Genomic DNA, 23,256 nt, shown 5'->3' on the forward strand with positions numbered 1-23,256 from the left:
CATTTTTTGAGGATTTTAATTACCTACAATTAGATATGTCATCACAAGTCAGCAATTCTACATTACCTGTAAAATACAGTTATCTCCCTTGATAAATGGACAGGTCAAAATTGGTTTTATTTTTTTTTTACAATGATTCAGCTGTAGGAAAATGTAATGGTCAGAGTGAATCTTTCTCCTTTCAACTTGTATTAATTTCTTCAGGCAGAACCACTCTTCATACAACATCCACATAATTACATTTATTAATTTATTTATTTCATTGAAATCTTATGCTGTACTCAAGAATATTTCACTTATACAATGGCCACCAAAAATTATGTTGAGAGGAAACTTGGCAGAGCCCCTTAGAAATCCACAACCATCACTTTACCTCTTGTCTTTCAAACACTGATTTGCCTTGCATACTCCAACCAACTATCTAGCTTTCTGATTTTCTTTCCCCTTGTTTTATCAGGTTGATTGGCCTTGCACACTCCAAAGAGCTCTCTAGCTTTGTGATTTTCTTTCCCTTTGTCTTTCGAACACTAATTTGCCTTGCATACCCCAAACAGCTCTCTAGCTTTCTGATTTTCTTTCCCCTTGTTTTATCAGGGTTGAATGGCCTTGCACACTCCAAACAGCTACCTAGCTTTAAGATTTGCTTAGCCTTTGTCTTTCGAACACTGATTTGCCTTGCATACCCCAAACAGCTCTCTAGCTTTCTGATTTTCTTTCCCCTTGTTTTATCAGGGTTGAATGGCCTTGCACACTCCTAACAGCTACCTAGCTTTAAGATTTGCTTAGCCTTTGTCTTTCGAACACTGATTTGCCTTGCATACCCAAACAGCTCTCTAGCTTTCTGATTTTCTTTCCCCTTGTTTTATCAGGGTTGAATGGCCTTGCACACTCCAAACAGCTACCTAGCTTTGTGATTTGCTTAGCCTTTGTCTTTCGAACACTGATTTGCCTTACATACCCCAAACAGCTACCTAGCTTTCTGATTTCTTTCCCCTTGTTTTATCAGGTTGATTGGCCTTGCACACTCCAAACAGCTATCTAGCTTTGCAATTTGCTTAGCCTTTGTCTTTCGAACACTAATTTGCCTTGCATGCCCCAAACAGCTATCTAGTTCTGTGATTTGCTTACCCCTTGTCTATCCAGGACTGATTAGCCTTGCACAACTGAACAGCTATCTAGCTTTGTGATTTGCTTACCCCTTGTCTTTCAGGTCTGATTTCATCTTGTGAATAACCTTCTTGTGTCGCTGTAAAGTGGCTCGGGTTGCATAGCGGCGTCCACACCTCTCACAGGTAAACGTCTGAAATTTACAGCACATTGATTTCATAATTTACACACAGTGTAATTCATGTTGATTTTAGGACAGATATTAGTGCTGTAATTCTTCAACCTTTTTCGAATGTTTGCAAAGGTGTTTCTTCAAGCATGTTCTAAATGCATTATTCTGTGAACACCGATAAAATTATACTTTTTGTGAAGCCCTGAAGCTGACTTAAACTTTTCTTGCCTTCATTCACAAAAAATGTGTAATGATTCAGCAGCTAACAATGACATGTGAAAACCCTTCCTCTCACATTTTTTGATCTGAACTTATAGTATCTCATAGCAATCACATGAATAAATAAAGTAATAAATAAATACAAATATCCTTCTGAATGTATTCAAATTAAAATGCACCCACCATACCTCCACCCCCACCAAAGAAGAAATAAAGCAAGTATGGCAATACTCACCTTATCCTCTGCATGTTTTCCTCCTCCCTCCTTCTGACCGTCCTCCTCCTCCTGACCTTCCTCCTCTTGATTCTCCTCTTGATCCTCTTTGGACTCTTCCTCGTCTTCACTGCTCGCCTCAGATGCCACATCCACTAGTTTCTTGGCCATTTTCCGCTTGTGGTCCACGGCGATGTGCTTCATCAGGTGGGCGAAGTCTGTGAACCTTTCCCCACATTTACAAGTGTAACAAGGTGCGTCAGGCTTAGGCGTGCTCTGGTCAGGGAAAAGAAAGGCGCATATTTATTTGTCTTAGATGACAAACTTTTACACCCATGACTACCTCGTACACTGTGCCCAATTCTGTGAGCTCCATTGAGATTAGAAAGGTGTCTTGATTTTTTTTTTTTTTTTTTTTTGATTGGTGTTTTACGCCGTACTCAAGAATATTTCACTTATATGACGGCGGCCAGCATTATGGTGGGTGGAAACCGGGAACAGCCTGGGGGAAACCCACGACCATCCGCAGGTTGTTGACAGACCTTCCCACTTACGGCTGTGCTAGCGCGCTAACCGACTGAGCCACGGAGGCCAAAGGTGTTTTGAGGTTTGTATTGAAGGATTTGGATTTGTTTCCTTCTGAAAATCAAATTTTTGAGGGCAAAATTTTAGGTTATATACTGTATTTGATTGACAATGAACAGGTCTTATTCTGGTATTACCTTCTGGTATTAAACATGTTCTTACAACAATATGGCTGCAATTCTGCTGATGTGAAATTAACCAATAATCATTCACTCATTCCAATGTAGTCAGTCACAAAAAGCTACCATTACATCTAATTCTGAGTGAGATTTATATCCATATATATAAATACATTAAAATTTCACCACTGGTTTCACCTTCTCTGTTTTCACTTTCTGTTTCTCCGGTGTCACTTTCACTTTCGGTTTCTCCGGTGTTGTTTTCACTTTCACTTTCTGTGTTGTTACTTCCACTTTTGCTTTCTCTGCCAAACCAGCTTGGTTGTGTAAAGGCGTCAGCACCTTGCCATTGATGCTTCAGCTGATGCCTCTTCAGGTTGGCGAGGTTAGAATATCTCTGGCCACACTGACGACAAAACAGATCCCTCTGCTGGACTGTGATAAACAGAAACACCAAGGATTCAAACATTTTCCACCATCACTCCTTTCAATTATTTTACACTACGGAGAACAAAGAAAATGTTCTTCTAAAACATTCAGCAGTACAAGAAGTGGTCAATGTCAGAAAAATGTCACTATCAGTACCCCAAGACAAACCCCAATAAAACAATAGCTGAGCGAGAAGCAGTTGAGTCAAGCAGCAAGTTCGGCTGAGGGTGTAGAAACCAACATACTAATATGCCTTCCTTGTGATGATGACATAAAAAGATAACCTAATATTTCCATGTTCAACCTTTAACCAGCTCATACCAAAGGGAAGAATGCATGTAGCATATCTGTAAACACTATCTCTTCAGTTTTTTCAAAAAACATGGCCATGAGTAACACGGAGGCACACGCACACACACAGGGGGCATATTAAAAAGAACCACACGACAGGACCCAACTGTTCAAAAGTGTATTAGCTAATACCAGTATTAAGACATGTTTTATATTTAAGCTTTAAGCCAAATTCAGCAGCCAATGCAGTTGTCCAACATCAGAGTGTAAAAGCAGAAGTTCATTTTCATATTTAATATATTGTTACACAATTATTTTGGGGCAAATTACAAACTGAAGACTTACCCTAGAGCTAAATCTGGTATTAAATTTTCACACAGTTTCGAACAACCGGCCCCTGGTGTCTAACAACTCTAACTTCTTCAGAATTAAAACGCTATGCCAGAAAAGAGCTTACTGGTGAAAATGGTGGTTCGTCACTCTGAGAGGTTCCACGTTTACTCTCCGCGGAGCTGTCTTTTGTCGGTGTTCTCTCAACGGAAACCTTGGTCGTGCCCCACCGCCAGGCTTGTGTTTGTCTCGGACGTGAAGGAGAAGGCTGGACATGTCTGGACACAGCTCCTGACACCTACTACATTTTAGGCCCTTCTTGCCTTCTGTCGCACCCTATTGTTACAAAAACATAACACTTATTTTGGTATCAAATTTTATTTATTTGTTTATTTTCCTTTATATTATTTATAAAAAGCTATGCTAAAAAATTTTCGACTTGCCGTAATTCACCTAATATTTGGCATGTAAAAATGCACTTCCTGAAGCAGATAAAGGCCTCAAAATGAAATGATGCAAAGACTTCAGCTTTTTTGGATAACAAATTAATCGTCACAAAAAAGATTAAAGTGGCCCCATCAGGCAGATGAATTAATCAGAATCAAGCAAAATGTGCAACGTGAAAAAAGCTAACCCACAGGTAAAATACACTAATCCAATAGCAGTCAGTTTTATGGATATTTGCAGTGCTTTTTAAGATACCAACTGTAACATGTACTTCAACACTGCTTTCCCTGTTATTGGATGCTGGTGCTCACGCTGACACTCAAAGTGTGAAATAGGCTACACCTGTACAAAGTATTTATTTATTTATTTATTTTTTTTTTTTGATTGGTGTTTTACGCCGTACTCAAGAATATTTCACTTATACGACGGTGGCCAGCATTATGGTGGGTGGAAACCGGGCAGAGCCCGGGGGAAACCCACGACCATCCGCAGGTTGCTGGCAGACCTTCTCACGTACGGCCGCCAGCATGAGCTGGACTTGAACTCACAGCGACCGCATTGGTGAGAGACTCCTGGGTCATTACGCTGCGCTAGCGCTTTAACCGATTGAGCCACGGAGGCCCCTATATTTATTTATTTAAGCTATAAATGTATGCATGAAAGTGCAGAGTTCATTTAGCTTTATTAGATGTACATTTGTGAACCCCATTTTAATAGCGTACAAGCATCTCATCACGGCTCCGATTTTACCAAACCATTTTAAAGGCTTGTTTACCCTAATACTTTTAATTTTTGGGACACCTGGTCTTCTGTTTTAGCCAATATACACGTACATTTAACTGCAGCAGGGATATTTAGTTTCTGTTTTTTCACATAGTTTGTCCATCTAATGAACAACATATTCATATCGCAGCTTTTCCAAAAGGCTCGTAAAGAAATGTAATTTTTTGCTTTCAGCACTAATAATATCTGTCCTAAAATTAGAAGAATTAGGGTATGCCTCAGGTGTGTCCCATATCCTCACCTGTGCTGAGACAGCTTTGCTGGATTCCCGTTCAGGCTTGGGCGGAAGTTTCCCTGTGTGAATCTTGTGGATGACGCGGACATGCTGGTGAAAACATTTACTGCTGCTGAAGGTTTTATCACACTTCCAGCAATAGGTGTTCTCCTGAAAATAACAATAAACTGATGAATTGGTTGATTGTTGGTGAACATAAATATATTTCACTTATAATGGTGGCCGTCAATGTCTTAGGTGGGAGACACCACAGTGACAGTTATAAACACACTGGCCTTTGGCAAGTAAGTGATGAACTTTTCCACAAATCACACACAGACTTTCAAGTGACCTCAGACAAGCTTCCTGAGAATAGTGGATACAAGGGAAAACTCCTTCACCAAGGCTGGGATGAGCTCATGGTGCATTTCCCACGGCCATGCGATTGCGTTTATGATGAAGAATAAGAATTACAACTACGCCGGACTGTTTCAACTCACTGCATTTGATTCTATAACGCACACATTAACCCAGAGCGAAAGGAAAAAGTCCCATTTTTCAACGTATCGGATAAGGACTTCCCGCTGAGCTAAACTGACGAAGTAGAATCACAGTTGTTAACATATGAGCCGTGGATACACTATAATGAAAGCGTTAAGTAATCGAAGTAAGTAATACAAACGCAAATTGCATGTCCGTGGAAACACGGCCTGCTACATATTATTACATTATTAATTGAAAGAAAAGTATTTTAATTCCCTTGCCACAAATCTGCATCCTACCAACGGTTACAATTCAGAGCTACAGTGTATACATGGGTGCTGCACTTGTTGTTTGGGCCACACAGATTTAAATAAAAATAAAAATGAAAAATGTAATAAAAATAAATACAACTGGAAAATCATCTAATTTGGCAGTCATGGGGACTGTTCCAACTATTGTTAGGGTTAAAGCTTGGAAATGTGATTGGAAAGCCTTGAAAAACATAAAAAAAACCCACTAGGATCAGACAAAGTCAAAAAAGTGGATTCTGGGGGGATTTTTTCATGTCAACACAAAATAAACTTCACGTCACCTTACAAAAGTTTTGTACTTAATGGCATTTTGAGACAAAAATACATGTACAATGTATACGGAGTAGTTCACACTGTCTCACTTTCCTCTGAAAATTTTAAAAAAATAATAAAAATAAAGCCACATTCTTCAAAAATTAATTAGATTATCATCAGCGTACCCAAATTCGAACAGTCTTAAGCCATAATTATTCAGTCATCTCAAAACTGGTCAAAAGTAAAAGCCACAAGGTTGTTTCGTTTTACCTTTTCAACATTCCGGCGAATGACGAGAACCCCAAGTTTGCGTCTGTGCACCCTGACGATGTGTTTGTAGCATGAGCGTCTGTCTTTGTAAATCATCTGACACGACGGACACTGGTATGCATCCTCAACCTGCGCAACCTTCAGGCCACCTTCACCTGGTTTTGAACTCGTTTTTTGCTGGGGCTTGGAAACTGTCTGCTGAAGAGTTGATTGAATGGTTGCTAAACAGTTGACAGTTTCTTGATTTCATAATGAAACAGTTTCAAAACATTTCACCAAAATTAGTTCCAAATTTTCTCAAATAATTTACACAATTTTCCATATTTTATAATATATTTTACTGAGCTTTTGTCAAAATTATCTTGATATTATAACACAATTAAAATATTCAGTTAATTGGTCTGATTTTTGGTTGATTGGTTAACGAATTTAATATTTTACTGAAAATGAAAACCACTTTCAAGTGAACTACAATAATTGTTTGTAGAATTCATAATAAACTGAATGTACCAAATATTTATCAAAATTATTCCCACATTTTATAACATATTTCACACCTTTTTTCATATTTTTCAATATGCTTAACCGAACAATCGTCATAACTGTCTGAATATATATAAAAACACTATTTCCAAATTCTGTTTAAAAAAATGGTAAAATACATGTACTTTGTCTTCCAAATTTTGCAAAATACATCATCACATAAATTTAAAATGCTATAAACTATGTTAACCTGCTTGTTTTTCAAAATTATGCCAAGTATTTTGTCTTTCAATTTTTACAAAATGTCTCACTACCCCTTTTTACAAATTTTATTACAAAAAACATTTATTTAAGCAGCAAAAATTAACAAAAAAGGACAACCCTGTTCGTTTCTCTGTACACACCTGGCTTGATTTTGTACCTGCAGCTGACATGAGATTTTGGGGTAGAACTCCAGACTTGACCCGGTGAACAACTTTAACATGTCGTCGCAAACACTTCTTACTGCTAAAGTTCTTTTGACACTTCCAACAATACGTCTGCATCTGAAACTGAAAGATAAAAAGTGGTAAATGTAACATGTTTAATTCATATTATCCTAAATGTTTACCGAAGAATTCCTTGTTCAGAACGAGCTACTTTATTTCTTCTAATTTATGGGGCACTTGGTCTGCTCATTTTAGCCAATATATATGTAATTGTAGCAGGAATATTGAGTTTCTTTTTTCTCAACTTTTTCACATATGACAAAGAAATTTCAGTGCATTTTAAGCATATTTAAAGTGTGGTTTTTGACACAAAACTGAATTAGATGGATTGGCTAGTTTCAGGACTTAATAAAACATACAATTTTATCCATCAAAAAGAATAATGCCTTCAGAACATGCTTGAACACTTAGCAAGCATGCGAGAAGGTTGAAGAATTACAGTACAAATAATTTCACGGTTACGGTAAAACCATACACATGAAACTTAAATTTGTGATAAAAATTTGTGTTCTCCTAAATTACGTTCTAAACATTTTCAAAAGTTTGAAATATGTCACAGAGTACAAAAATAAGGTTTACATGCAACATTAAACAACATCCAGCTTACGTTGAAATTATCTACAATTTCTGTGACAGCCGAATAAAATTTTTTTAAGAACAACTTTAACAACCAAAGACAAAGACCTTACCTGATTTGTTTAGGAAAATTGACTTTCCTTTTATTTGAGGAAACTTGATTTCTATAATTTCTGTTCTATAATTTTCAGGCATTGGTAATTTGTCTCGTAGTACTTATAATGCATGAGCTCGGCTCTCGGTAACACCATTTTGCTGATGCAGCCTGTCCCACCTTGGGCACATATATCAATATCACCATATAAAGGAATTTTGTATTCTGCTAGACCAAAAAGGTAGTTCAGTGGCCCCCATTATTTATTTGATATTATTCACTCTCACGATTATTTTTTAAAATTTCCAAATTTCAACAAAATTTTTTATTTCTTGTGCCTTGTTCTCACAACAAATACTATTACTTTGCCTTTTTTTTTTCTCTAAATCTGAGTCATACAAGTCAAATGTAAAGAGCTATCTAAACAGGTCTTTTAATACACTTTTAAGGTAATATAACTGAGTTAAATGTAAAGAGCTATCTAAAGACGTCTTTTAATACACTTTCAAGGTAATATAACTGAGTTAAATGTAATGAGCTATCTAAAGAGGTCTTTTAATACACTTTCAAGGTAATATAACTGAGTTAAATGTAATGAGCTATCTAAAGAGGTCTTTTAAGATTTATTTATTTACTTATTTGATTGGTGTTTTACGCCGTACTCAAGAATATTTCACTTATACGACGGCGGCCAGCATTATGGTGGGTGGAAACCCACGACCATCCGCAGGTTGCTGGCAGACCTTCCCACTTACGGGTCTTTTATGACACTTTCAAAGTAATATAACTGAGTTAAATGTAATGAGCTATCTAAAGAGGTCTTTTACTACACTTTCAAAGTAATATAACTGAGTTAAATGTAATGAGCTATCTAAAGAGGTCTTTTAATACACTTTCAAGGTAATATAACTGAGTTAAATGTAAAGAGCTATCTAAAGAGGTCTTTTAATACATTTTCAAGGTAATATAACTGAGTTAAATGTAATGAGCTATCTAAAGAGGTCTTTTAATACACTTTCAAGGTAATATAACTGAGTTAAATGTAAAGAGCTATCTAAAGAGGTCTTTTAATACACTTTCAAGGTAATATAACTGAGTTAAATGTAATGAGCTATCTAAAGAGGTCTTTTAAGATTTATTTATTTACTTATTTGATTGGTGTTTTACGCCGTACTCAAGAATATTTCACTTATATGACGGCGGCCAGCATTATGGTGGGTGGAAACCCACGACCATCCGCAGGTTGCTGGAAGACCTTCCCACATACGGGTCTTTTATGACACTTTCAAAGTAAAATAACTGAGTTAAATGTAAAGAGCTATCTAAAGAGGTCTTTTAAGATTTATTTATTTACTTATTTGATTGGTGTTTTACGCCGTACTCAAGAATATTTCACTTATACGACGGCGGCCAGCATTATGGTGGGTGGAAACCCACGACCATCCGCAGGTTGCTGGCAGACCTTCCCACATACGGGTCTTTTATGACACTTTCAAAGTAATATAACTGAGTTAAATGTAAAGAGCTATCTAAAGAGGTCTTTTAATACACTTTCAAAGTAATATAACTGAGTTAAATGTAATGAGCTATCTAAAGAGATCTTTTAATACACTTTCAAGGTAATATAACTGAGTTAAATGTAATGAGCTATCTAAAGAGGTCTTTTAAGATTTATTTATTTACTTATTTGATTGGTGTTTTACGCCGTACTCAAGAATATTTCACTTATACGACGGCGGCCAGCATTATGGTGGGTGGAAACCCACAACCATCCGTAGGTTGCTGGCAGACCTTCCCACTTACGGGTCTTTTATGACACTTTCAAAGTAATATAACTGAGTTAAATGTAATGAGCTATCTAAAGAGGTCTTTTAATACACTTTCAAGGTAATATAACTGAGTTAAATGTAATGAGCTATCTAAAGAGGTCTTTTAATACACTTTCAAGGTAATATAACTGAGTTAAATGTAATGAGCTATCTAAAGAGGTCTTTTAATACACTTTCAAGGTAATATAACTGAGTTAAATGTAATGAGCTATCTAAAGAGGTCTTTTAATACACTTTCAAAGTAATATAACTGAGTTAAATGTAATGAGCTATCTAAAGAGGTCTTTTAATACACTTTCAAGGTAATATAACTGAGTTAAATGTAATGAGCTATCTAAAGACGTCTTTTAATACACTTTCAAGTAATATAACTGAGTTAAATGTAATGAGCTATCTAAAGACGTCTTTTAATACACTTTCAAGGTAATATAACTGAGTTAAATGTAATGAGCTATCTAAAGAGGTCTTTTAATACACTTTCAAGGTAATATAACTGAGTTAAATGTAATGAGCTATCTAAAGAGGTCTTTTAATACACTTTCAAAGTAATATAACGGAGTTAAATGTAATGAGCTATCTATAGAGGTCTTTTAATACACTTTCAAGGTAATATAACTGAGTTAAATGTAATGAGCTATCTAAAGAGGTCTTTTAATACACTTTCAAAGTAATATAACTGAACGCTCACCAAACTTTGAGCAAACATTTTGCTCTCTTTGGTGTTTCTGTGTAGGACATTGTTATGCTTGAGCAGTCCTGTGGAATTGTAAAAGTCCTTGTCACAGATCACACAAGTCCAGATTTCAGATCCAGCCTTGGTCTGCAATTCAACAACCACACAAATGTAACATACAGAATTTCACCTAAAGTTTAGCATATTTCTTGTGACACATTTTGTTGGATTGATTTGTCCATCTTCCGAAGTTTGATTAATTTATCAGAAAATTCTTTGTGTTGGCATGAAAAATACCATTTTAATGCCCTTAAATATCTACTTCTGAAAGGGACTTTTTACAGGCCTGTCAAACTTCAGGTGAAAAACTGTAATTCTTCTAAACTTTTCAAGATGTTATAAATAAAATGTACCAGGCATAGCCTTTCATGCAAACAACTATGCCTAAGGTCAAAAGACTGCTTTTCATAAAATCAGATTTAGGACTTGAAACACTTGGTCACAAGAACGTAGTCGTGTGTAATGCCTCGGATACACTAGGCGGATGTTTTTCGCTTGTAAGGACACACTTCTCCGTCAGCGTAATATATCTTGGTGATATTCACAAAATAGTTCATGGTCATGTAAGTTATGTCATGTGACCTAGCAATTCATGTGACACAAAGAGTGAGTGAGTGCTTGGGGTTTAACGTCGTACTCAACAATTTTTCAGTCATATGACGACGAAGGAATCATTAGGGTGCATGCACGTGTAATGTGCCTCCTTGTTGCAGGACGGATTTCCACCGCTCTTTTATTTAGTGCTGCATCACTGAGACGACTTACCGAAGGCAAGTAAGCCGCCCCGCCCGAGCCATTATACTGATACGGGTCAACCAGTCGTTGCACTGTCCCCTTCATGCTGAACGCCAAGCGAGGAAGTTACAACTTCCTCTTTTAAAGTCTTAGGTGTGACTCGACCAAGGATTGATCCTGGATCTACCGGTCCCGAAGCGGACGCTCTACCAACTGTGCTATCCGGGCCGGTCTGTGACACAAAGAAAAGGTCAACACAATTCCAACCTGCAGATGGTTGTGGGTTTCCCCCCAGGCTCTGCCCGACTTCCTCTCACCATATTGCTGGCTGCCGTGGTATAAGTGAAATATTCTTGGTGTACAACTCCAATCAAACAAATAAATATATCAACACAATTCCATGCTGTTTGATTGGTCAGCTCAATCATTCACCGGTCAATATCGGACAAACCACACAAACAGTTTGGAATTTCCAGTGTAATTTTTCGCTAGTACCTCACATGTTTAATAACACTTTATTTATTTATTTTATTGGTGTTTTACACCGCATTCAAGAATATTTCTCTTATACGGTGGCGGCCAGCATTATAGTTTGAGGAAACCGGTGGCAAAATAAGACCATCCGCAGGTTGCTGTCAGACCATCCGCAGGTTGCTGACAGACCATCCCACGTATGGCCGGAGGAGATGCCAGCATGAGCTGGACTTGAACTCACAGCGACCACACTGGTGAAAGGCTCCTGGGTCATTATGCCTCACTGGAGAACACTTTAGCAGAATGACCCAGCTAGTAGAGTAAAATAAGGGGCAAGACTGACTTACCGCACTGATTGCGAACTGTGGTTCGTCATCCTTGATGTTTCTGTGAATTTGTACAGCATGTCTTTTCACACCAATTGCCGATTCAAAATAACGATCACACTTCAAACAAGTGAACTTGTTGGGATGTTTAGATTGTGGTGCCTAAAACGAAAACAAATTGAATAGTTCAAGTTTGAGAACCAAGTACAATTTTGTAGGGATACAGGACCTCAGAACTGCAGATGGTCCTGGAATTCCCCCTGGTTCTGCCCCGTTTCCTCCCGCCATAATGCTGGCCACTGTCACATAAGTAAAATATTCTTGAGTACAGCTTAAAACACCAATCCAATAAAATAAATAAAAATATAGGGATACGGAATCAACGCTTATTGGCTGAATGTGGAGATAGGATTTCCTGGGTTAACCCATAGCCTTGGTCATCGCTGAATAAATAAGCCATACCCAAATTCAGCTTAGGCTGAGTACAGCCTGGTCATGCCCATCTCACACCAGCCAATCATAATGAATTCTGTGCCCCCTTTAAGCTCTGATGATGTCTATCATAATGCTTACAGGGTCTTTCAATTATTTACTTTATCGTTGTTTTAATGCCTTGCAGGTACTCAAGACCCACAAAAAATCAAGTTGTGACACAGGCCTACAAGACTGGGGTAGAAGAACTACAAATACTTTCAACATTTGACTCATTATGCATACAATTACAAATGGTTCAAAATATTGGTTGCAGAGGCAGATTGCAAAAGGTCGAAGAATTTTTATGTAAGCAGTATTTATCCTCACCACAAAATCAAACTGTAAAGCAGGAGCAGTATTATAATACAGGGCCAATATCTAGAGCCAATTCAGTTCTGGAAAACGTAGGGTCCTAAACTGTTGGACACCTAAACTGTTGGGCTCCCAAACTGTTAGACCCCTAAACTGTTGGGCTCACAAACTGTTGGGCTTCTAAACTGTTGGGGTTCCTAAACTGTTGGGCTCCTAAACTGTTGGGCCCCTAAACGGTTGGGGTTCCTAAACTGTTGGGCTCCTAAACTGTTGGGCCCCTAAACTGTTGGGGTTCCTAAACTGTTGGGCTCCTAAACTGCTGGGCTCCCAAACTGTTGGGCTCCCAAACTGTTGGGCTCCTAAAATGTTGGGCCCCTAAACTGTTGGGCTCCCAAACTGTTGGGCTCCTAAAGTGTTGGGCCCCTAAACTGTTGGGCTCCTAAACTGTTGGGCTCACAAACTGTTGGGCTCCTAAACTGTTGGGCTCAAAAAATGTTGGGTTTCTAAACTGTTGGGCTCACAAACTGTTGGGCTACTAAACTGTTGGGCCCCTAAACTGTTGGGCTCCTAAACTGTTGGGCCCCTAAACTGCTGGGCTCCTAAACTGCTGGGCTCCTAAACTGTTGGGCTCCTAAACTGTTGGGCTCCCAAACTACATGTAATCAAGCTGTATTAAAACTAACAGGTCATTATGATGGTTTACCCCCCAAAAAAATAAGTATTTATACAAATTTCTATCATTCATGCACTCAGAAGTCGTCATAAAACATTTTTGTGTTGCATTACATAAAATTTCTTACTGGCAAATTTAACGCAGACAAAGTTTCACCTTTAAAGTTTGGGTTCAGAGCCTTGAAATGATTTCTGGATATTTCCCCGTCACCATTCATTATGAACAACATCAAGTTGTGACAGACTAAGGAAAGAGCCATAGAATCACAAGTGTACACCATTCATAACAGATACAATATAAAGTTGCAACAAAACAAGGAATTAATTCAAGACCTAGAATTAAAAAAAAAAAAACTTCCTAACCAACCCAAGTTATTTTTTTATGAGTGTGTCTGGTTATGCCCAATAAAGAATTTTTCAATCATGGATTAGATTATTTGACTTTTTATTATTATGTTATTTATTATTATTTTTTTTTTTGTATTACAAGTCATCAGACAAAGGGCTAATGAATTAATTCATCTCGGATCATGATGACTGAGCAGATCACAAAATGTTACAGTTTAATACATTGTGTAAGTTCATTTTCTATTCATTTGAATTCGTTACAAACAAGCATTAGCACCCAGAAAAATCTTGACTACCAGCATAATAAATATAAAAGATATGCAACTTAGAATTGGTAGCAAGGCTACCATAGAGCTTGCAAGTATGACACACAAGAATGCAAACTTCAACTGAATGTATAAAGAAATAAAATCGTGAATTTGGTAATTTACGGTATTTAATATGCTCAGAGAGCATCAGCGTCATTGTGCTTTATATGCATGTAAAACTTCAGGTCAATACACACAATACTTTTAAAATACCAGCCCTACCATTTTGTTTAACAGTGTTTCTAATACACAATACACTAAGTCAGGATTCCGGGCTTGAAATAAGCTGCGAACGATCGTTTAGGTTTAGCGGGACATTACACGATCACTATTTTCTCAGATCGATTCTCCGTTCGCCAAAGATAAACTGACCAAGCTGGAGAAAAATACTAAATACCCTGTATGACTAAATCTGTAGAAGGAGTCAACAATTTATTTCCAGTCCTAGTCGCAATTTTCTTCTTAATCAAAAGTATTGTAAATTCAAATCCCGATGATTGAAAACTTTAACTTTAAAAGTTGATGCATTGCACACCTGCCATGATGCACTGCAACTGGACTCGTGAGGCAAAGAAAGGAAGATTAAAATCACAGCAAACAATGCAGTTACCTGTCACCTTTCCAGGACATTTGTCTCGCGATAATTAACTTCCCCCTTTTCAAAACTTCTTCACTGTCAAAGTCTCTTATAAAATCCAAAACCGCGTTGTTTTGAAAACCAGAAGGTGGTGCATGAGGCCACTGATGTGACGCACTTCCAATACTTGGTCAGTCGGCTAGTTTAATGTTTATTAATAATGATTATTTACTATCCATCAGTCCATCTGATGATCACTCTCGGGTGGAAAGAAATGTGCACCGAATGTGCCACCATGAGCTCAATTAAATTCTTTAAAACACTACTTAAAATGACAGCTATGTACAGAAATCATTGGAGTGAATTATAATGATGCAACAACACATATTTTTACATCATCAAAAGACCTTAGGCCAGCGGAAAATGTAACTTCATATTTTATGGTTTACTGGTACCGGTATCAAACATAAAATGAAATACATTATACTTACTTACTTAAATAAAATTTCAAAAAAATAAAAATCACAAATAATCTTGATTTGACAAAATGATTTCTAACTTATGTCATTACTTGGAATTTAAAATAGTACTCAAGAGATTAAAGAATAGAGAATAAATGTTTTATCACTGCGTAATACATATCCCCAGATTATATATAGGGTTTCAGACAGTCCAATTCCTGTAACCTACCCTGTAACCTAATGGGTTACAGGTGAACATAATCCTGTAGCCTACAAATAGGTCACTTGTGTGAGGTCTTATTTCAAGCCCTGGGAATTCAGTAATTTACAGTATTTAATATGCGCAAACACAATCAGTGATGGAGCATTCTCCTCCTGCTATTCTGTTCTACATGTCTGCAAACCCCGTGGCCAATTTCATAAAGATGTCATGAGATCTTGTTCACCGCTTTGAGAAGGTGGCCCCAGAGCTCAATACAAGCGGTAATTTTTGAGATACCACCGCTAACACTTTGTTTAGCATTGATTCTACGATGAGTTTCCAAGCACACGTCCATTTCAACACACCAATGCTTATGACCATGCACACATGTAGAAAATATCACAAAGTCTGGCTAAGTAACACAATTCATTTCTCCCAATGACATGTACTAAAGCAACACAAGGTGAACATGCAAAAAAAGGTTACAGCAAAAAGGACTAGCAATTAATACTGGAAGATGTAAGCATTGTGTCACAACACCAAGTGTACGAGAACATCCGCGTATGACTGAGTGACTGACCAATTGAGTGACCGGCTCCGTGGGCACTGGTAATTTCCCCAAGTCCGATGAGTTAGGATCCAAGCCATGCAGCATCCGTATATGCCGCCGCAAAGAGCTGCGATTGCACAAAGACTTGCTGCACACCGGACAACGCTTTGGACCTGGCTCTGTTAACAGCTGCAGAAGTGAACAGACGGCGCTCAAAACTAACATAAATGTCGTTCAGATGGTCAATTGGTCAGTTGGTCCGAGGTCTGGAGAGATCTAGACTACATGCGCTCATTGGACTGGCCAGTGATTTTACATCATCAATTGATTTAGCAACATATTATTTATTTACATGTACATGTATTTATCTTACGATGCTTTACTCCAGACTCAAGAATACACAACTGATATGGCAGCGGCCAACATTGTGATGGGAGAAAACCAAGCAGAAAACGGGCGAATCCCAAGCTTGCTTGCTGGCAGATATCTGATCTGTTTTCGTTACCAAGCCTGTTTTGCCCTCATTCATAAACAAACAATCATCTAAAAATATGGAATATAAATACCTACTGCAAGTACATGCGGCTACTCATCATTTGGGTAGAAATAAATCGTAGAACAGTTGGTTCATGACTTTCTTTCTTTCACTTAAGGTGCGGATTGACAAGTACATTCTAAATGGCACAGATCATAAAATCCAGTGACATTCTTCAGTTAACTTTCACCCATGTGAACAGAGTTTACAAATTCCTCCGGATTGAAAAACAATAAAAATCATGCCCAGTTTCAAGGCATCTCACTAAAATGTCACATTTTCTGTGTCAAATTCTAGGCTGTTTAAAATGACAAAATCATGAGTTTTTGTTGCACTCTGATTGCAGCCAGCTGAGTTTCAATCATGATTACACAGTTCTGAAGTTTAAGAACCAAAAGTAATGATATAAGATCTGTAATTACCACTAAAACACTAAAAATGCACTTTTTGTGGGTCAAACATAGCAAGTACAGTATAAGCAGAGGTTAATTTTATATTAAAGGAATTAAACAAGATTTTCATCATCTGACTGACCTGAGCTGCATGGGTTCCATCGCCAGCGACCTTCATACCAGATTCATCACCCTGCTTCTCAGGGTCAAGGTCAGTGCTTTCTGTGCTGTCATCAATTTCCTGATTTCTCGAGGTTTTCTGTTTTTTGAGAAAGGTATTTCCCAAGGCAGAACTTGTTCGCTTCTTTTTTGCAGGAGCAGACTTCTTCTTGGCACTGAGAAGTTCTTCGATTCTCGGATCACGAGACAAAATCACAAAGCAGTTATCTGAATTGTCATCTGACTGCGAAGCAGATAACGCAGATTTTTTCTCTGGCTTCTGCTCTTCCATCTTTGAGCGCTTTTCTGGGACAACCTGTTTAGCGTTGTAAGATGAAATTCGCCTTTTATTGCTCTTGTTTTTGTTGCTAGCAGGGGGCGAGACTTTCACAAAAATGGCACTAGAAGAATCTGTTCTTATTGATGAGAGGGAGACTGATTCCCTGGTTGCATTCACCTCTGATGATTCAACTGGTGGACTTAGTCGAGGCCGGCTTGATATCGAGAAATAGGTGGCACCTTCTGGTTTCTCCTTTGAGAACATGTCTTCCCCACTTTCAAACACTTGTTCTGTCACAATAGTCTTACTGCTTTTTGAGCGCACCGAGGATGAAGGGGTTAAGATACTTGGTTGGTTCAACCATGATAACGATTTCACACTGTCATTAGACCTGGCAACAAAATCTTTTGCCCTGGATTCTTTCGAAAATGACCCTGATTTGGAGACAATTCCAGAACCTTCAACTCTGCCTTCACCATCACCACCAGCACGATCGTCGTCGCCATCGTCATCATGATCATCCAGCTCCACATATTCATCAGCCACATCTTCTTCATCGCTACTCCTTATCACATCTTTACTGATTGATTTCCAAAATGCCCCTGGAGAGCTTCCCCCAAACAGCATCTGGGATGAAGGTGCCGTCATTCTCTTGAAAGGGGATGAAGTTGGAGTAACTGACGTCATGGGAACAGCAATCTCAATATCTCGTGGTTCCTCCTGGCTGACGAAAGGTGGAGTCAGGTAAGGGGAGACAACTACATTTGTAGTTGTTGCTACAGGAGATGATTGTGACTTCGGCTTTGATTGTTGTGAATTTTGCTTTCTGGACAAAGTTTTTGGAGTTTCCTCTTTAGACATGGCCTCTTGTTGTATGCTCCTACTATCCGCAATCTTAATGGAGCCAAAGATACTTGACTGAGCACCACTGCTATTCTCGTGAATACTTTCAACATCAACACAATTGCTCCCATCCTTTTCCTCTTCTTCTGGCGCAAAATTCAGCTGAACTTCCTGTTCTTTTAGGAATGGCAAAGTAACCCTGCATGCACACAAAATAAATACTTAAAAAAGCTTACAGGTGTTTTTCGATCCCATTTATTTATTTGATCAGTGTTTCACATGGTAGGCAGGAATATTTCACATATATGACAATGACCCTCAAATGGCGAGAGGAAACCCGGCAGAATCTGGGGGAAACCTACAACCTTCCGCAGCTTGTGGCCAGAAATTCCCACATACGGCTGGAGAGGAAGCCAGCATGGGCTAGATTTGAACTCACAGCGACCCCATTGGTCACGGGCTAGCTTTGACATATACCCACGAACAATAATGACCTAAACTTTCATCCAAGACAAAGTTGCCTTATTTTGCAGGATTCTGAGGGCTTTACTGATCTTAACGTGCATTGAGGTTTGTTTGGAAGGTAGGGTGATATCCTACTGAAAAAGTGTAAGTCTCAGAGCCAAAAGTAAAATTAGATGATATATATATTAAAACTACATCAATGCACTTTTGGGGCACATAAATGTACCTGACAAACCTTTTGACTTATAACAAAAGCTTGATTCTAATTTATAGCATATGATGATTGATACTAATCTCATGCTAAGACTCCTTTTAATGAGTCAAAACCCTTGAACACCCTCCAATGTATGACCAGAGAGAAAGCCTTAAACTCACAGCGACGACAATGATAAGAGGCTCCTTGGACTTTGTGCCGCTGACATACTAACCACAGGCCACGTAGGCCCCAAATTGTTGCAAAGAAGCAGGTTGTAATAAGCATGTAAATCCTAGCAAAATCAGTGGGGGTAACAATATAGTCTTACTTTTGTGGGCTGATGCAGGTTTCGCTCTCCGGACTCTCGCGTTGTGGTTTGGTCACCAGCCAATCCTTCAACACTTGCTTCACAAAGTCTGTAGAACTGGACGACTTGGAATCTGAAAATCATCAAAGACAGCTTCCAATGAGAACGGAATGGACAATGCTACTGTATTATACTGAAGGTAAGACTTGCTGCCCGTAGTGAGTAGAACTGGACGAGCTGGAATCTGAAAATCATCAAAGACAGCTTCCAATGAGAACCGAATGGACAATGCTACTGTATTATACTGAAGGTAAGACTTGCTGCCCATAGTGAGTAGAACTGGACGAGCTGGAGTCTGAAAATCATCAAAGACAGCTTCCAATGAGAACCGAATGGACAATGCTACTGTATTATACTGAAGGTAAGACTTGCTGCCCATAGTGAGTAGAACTGGACGAGCTGGAGTCTGAAAATCATCAAAGACAGCTTCCAATGAGAACCGAATGGACAATGCTACTGTATTATACTGAAGGTAAGACTTGCTGCCCATAGTGAGTAGAACTGGACGAGCCTATCGGGCCTATCAATTATTGTGTCTCTAATGGAGGACCGGCCCCACCTCATTATGACAAGAGAATGCATTGCACTAGAACACTGTATGACACTGTATGAAATTTTTCTTGCACCTAGTCATTACCATTTCTATTTGTTCGGTGGAAACCTTCATTATTTGTACCACTGCAACAGATCAAGGCAACACATTGCAATACAATACAATTTTGGTCCTTACATTGTATAGTTGTATCTCAACAGTACAAATATGGCAAGGACAAATAAAATACATGTACAATTTGTTGACCATTTTTTTCGATCTTTTTAGGATTATATTCAACTGTTCATCACATACAGCAAACATAATTTACAGCTCATTCCACAATTTAACAGTTAACTTCTTTAACAGACCATGAAAAACTTTGTATAATAAGTTTGTTGGCCCTCACGAAATGAGGAAGATCAACTACTGGGCTGTAACCCAAGGGGTCAAGCAGTGCTACAGGTAATTTTTAGAGGTAGTGCCCTACTCCCTACCTTTCCAAAAGAGGTAGTACTGGGTAAGCCTAAGGCAGAACACTTCACTATTTTGGGTCCCTAGCAATACACCTGGAAGGTGTGAAGTTGACAGAATGGAGGGGGTTGACAAAATCAAAAGACATACATGTGCGAAATGTACAGGCCTACAAAGACCTACCAGTAAACAGATTCTCATAGTTACATATAGGACTACAAGCATATGTATGTACATGTCGATTGTCCAGAATTAACATTCTACAATAATTAATTATTTCAGGAATGAATTTGATTGACGCTTATAGGCCTTCATTCATTTATTCCACCTCAACCTGTAGACCTACTGGGTTTATTCCAATACCTCACTCATTGACAATTTTACCTTTTCATTTTGTTTTGATTTATTTATTTTTTTATTTATTTATTTGATAGGTGTTTTATGGCGTACTGAAGAATATTTCACTTACATGACCACAACCAGCATTATGATGGGACGAAATCGGCCACAGCCCGGGGGAAACCCACGACCATCTGCAGGTTGCTGGCAGATCTTCCCACGTACGGCATTTTTGTTTTTGATAGCAAGGGTTGCAGTATTATTTCATTCTATGGTAACTTGCCTAATGTGATCGGTAATTTTTTTTTACCTGTCAAAACATTTCTGTACACACCAACACCTGCCGTTTTGGGATCAGAACATGACATGCTTGTTTATGCTAAATCCAAATGCAGGCCTACATTAGAAGACAAAAACTTATTATTTGTGCTTTATTTATTGGCAGTATATAGCATAAATCTGTTTCTGAACACTAGCTGTTCTCGTGATCGTTGTGTATCATTGCATTAGCTTCTTTCCTCAGAAATCACTGACACATGTGCACGTTGGAAACTGGACCCTCGATAACACTTCAACATATCACAAATAACTGACGATCGGTTTAGAATTAAAACCATACACTGGGAGCGATATTTGGATGACTGATGCAGTACAGTGGCAGAACTTGCTGTATAGTAACCCAAATGACCATTTTTATTAGCCCTTGCTACATCTTCATGGCAAACACTCCAGAACGTCACAAATACAAATATTACAGTAGTCATTCTCCACAACTCCTGGTATTGGTACATGAGCCTTTGCTATAACCTTCAGTTTCTGAAAACTAACCCATCATCGAGAGCATCTTGCATGTAACCTACATTAGAGATCTACTTGCAATTTTGACAGGACTGTTTGCATTAAATCTTGCATGTACGCTATACTTTTCAAGAATTTAGGCGTACGCATAAATTGCCATGTGTATCCAGTACGCTTGGTCTTAATTTTAGAAGCGCATCATCTAATTTTTAAGCACCGCTACGCCTACGAACTTCCACATTCTTTATTTTCACCATTTTGGTGACGAACAAAGCGTTCGATTGCCATAAGGTAGGCCTAAACATTATTAGGAGCAGTTATTTTCATGAACGTAGGCTACCTTACATGGTGTAAATCTTTTCGCTACATACGCTATCACAGGCAATCAAGGTACCGACTGGTATGTGACATTTACCGTCGCCACCCTGAAAAGAGAGCAAGTGTATTCAATAACCTGAATAACCAATAATCAATAACGTGACACGAAACTAAGCAAATAATAAATGAATGCACGACTTCAAACATAATTAAAATTCTTATTCAATGCATAATCATAACATATAATTCCCAACAAAACAATCACAAAGGAAACGTCACAAAAGGAAACTAATATTTGACCGTAACACAGGGCCTATTTCCTTATATGCACTGATACATCGTACTTCCGGCAATTTGTTCACATATTTTCATGCCTCTATAATGGGCCTCTGGCAATTCTCACCAATAGAGACCCATAAAAATTAGCAGAGCATTATGGGAAAACATGAATACAGCAAACTAAGGATAAGTAATAATTTCCCACAACGACCAAAACTCTGTGCCATAGGGGCAAGGTAAAAGATGCACCTTTTCCAACGGATGACTTCTCCTTCATTTGACCTGAGAATGGATCGAGCTCCCAGTCTTTGTTGCTCAAGTGGCCACTGTTGTCAAGGTAGTTACACGTTTCAGGTTGATCAATCTAAAAACCAAAACACGAATAATGCAGATTAATCGTGATCAATCTCTTTAAGAAACTTTTTCCGTACCATGCTTTAAATTATTTTAGCTTTGACACGTTGATGGTTACCTCAGGAAAGCTTTGGGACATAAAGATAAAGGGAGTTCACTTTAACTTGTCCAACTGGCAACCATCTCCTGAATCTTATTTATTTGATAATTGTATTACCCCGTGCTCAAGAATATTTCGCTTATACGCTGCTCCCCAGCATTACGGTGGGAGGAAACCGGGGCCAAGCCCACAACAATCTGCAGCTCACGACAATCAGACAGACATTCCCACCCACAAAGGCTAATGACTGACAGGTACTTTGCTCTATCCACAAGTCTTTCCCGGGGTTTGATCTTGGGCACATAAATGTATACACACCATGTCACAGAAAAATTTCCAGTGACTGGATTTTAACCCCAAATATTACAATTCAAAATGGCCTTTACACACATACATTTATTAAGACTTACTTTCGCTTTGTAAGGGAGTGATTTCACAAGTCTGATTTGGGGCATATATAATTACCATGTCACAGAAAAATTTTCAATTACTGGATTTGAACTTCAACACCAAAGATCAAAATGGCCCTATATACAAACATGTGACATACCTTTGCTTTCTCTATGAGTTATTTCACAAGTCCCACCTTGGGTACATGACACCATGTCAGAAAAATCTTCAATTACTGGATTTGAATTTGGCCCTTAACACGACATTATGTATGAGTACTTACTTTTGATTTCTCTTGTCTGATCTTGGGGGGTGCCTGTAAGTGGAATGTCTTAATCCTCTCCTCAAGCTCCATGACATCCGGGGTCTCCAGCTGGTACACTCTGACCCCTCCCCGCAGGAGGACAAAGGTCGGGGTTGTCTGCACATTGTACATCAGCGTTGCATCCTGACCATAACAACAACAACAGCATTGTGGTCAGGCCAAGACTCATGAAGCATCTGACAATACCAACAACATGGTCAGGCCAAGGTTCATAAAACATCTGACAACAATATACCAAT

At 38.5% G+C, this 23,256-nt stretch overlaps 1 protein-coding gene across 9 annotated transcripts in view; it reads right to left on the reverse strand.

Annotated features, from left to right (window-relative positions):
* Positions 1-1,196: 1,196 nt before the first annotated feature.
* Positions 1,197-23,256, reverse strand: part of LOC135464686 (protein suppressor of hairy wing-like) — a 42,280-nt gene continuing 20,220 nt past the window's right edge. For 6 of the 9 annotated variants that reach the window (XM_064742179.1, XM_064742180.1, XM_064742184.1 and 3 more), the window contains 14 exons: positions 22,976-23,140; positions 22,098-22,212; positions 19,070-19,181; positions 16,941-18,279; positions 15,902-16,060; positions 11,989-12,129; positions 10,388-10,519; positions 7,117-7,263; positions 6,230-6,427; positions 4,938-5,081; positions 3,594-3,802; positions 2,615-2,851; positions 1,734-1,988; positions 1,197-1,300 (listed from right to left, as the gene is read on the reverse strand). In XM_064742179.1, coding sequence (XP_064598249.1) covers positions 2,803-2,851; positions 3,594-3,802; positions 4,938-5,081; positions 6,230-6,427; positions 7,117-7,263; positions 10,388-10,519; positions 11,989-12,129; positions 15,902-16,060; positions 16,941-18,279; positions 19,070-19,181; positions 22,098-22,212; positions 22,976-23,140 — 2,910 coding nt within the window. In that variant the 3' untranslated portion in view covers positions 1,197-1,300; positions 1,734-1,988; positions 2,615-2,802. The remainder of the gene's footprint in view (positions 1,301-1,733; positions 1,989-2,614; positions 2,852-3,593; positions 3,803-4,937; positions 5,082-6,229; positions 6,428-7,116; positions 7,264-10,387; positions 10,520-11,988; positions 12,130-15,901; positions 16,061-16,940; positions 18,280-19,069; positions 19,182-22,097; positions 22,213-22,975; positions 23,141-23,256) is intronic. The other 3 variants (XM_064742183.1, XM_064742185.1, XM_064742186.1) reach the window with 3 other exon arrangements.

The sequence above is a fragment of the Liolophura sinensis genome, chromosome 4 (genome assembly GCF_032854445.1).
Source record: "Liolophura sinensis isolate JHLJ2023 chromosome 4, CUHK_Ljap_v2, whole genome shotgun sequence".
Lineage (NCBI taxonomy): Eukaryota > Metazoa > Mollusca > Polyplacophora > Chitonida > Chitonidae > Liolophura > Liolophura sinensis.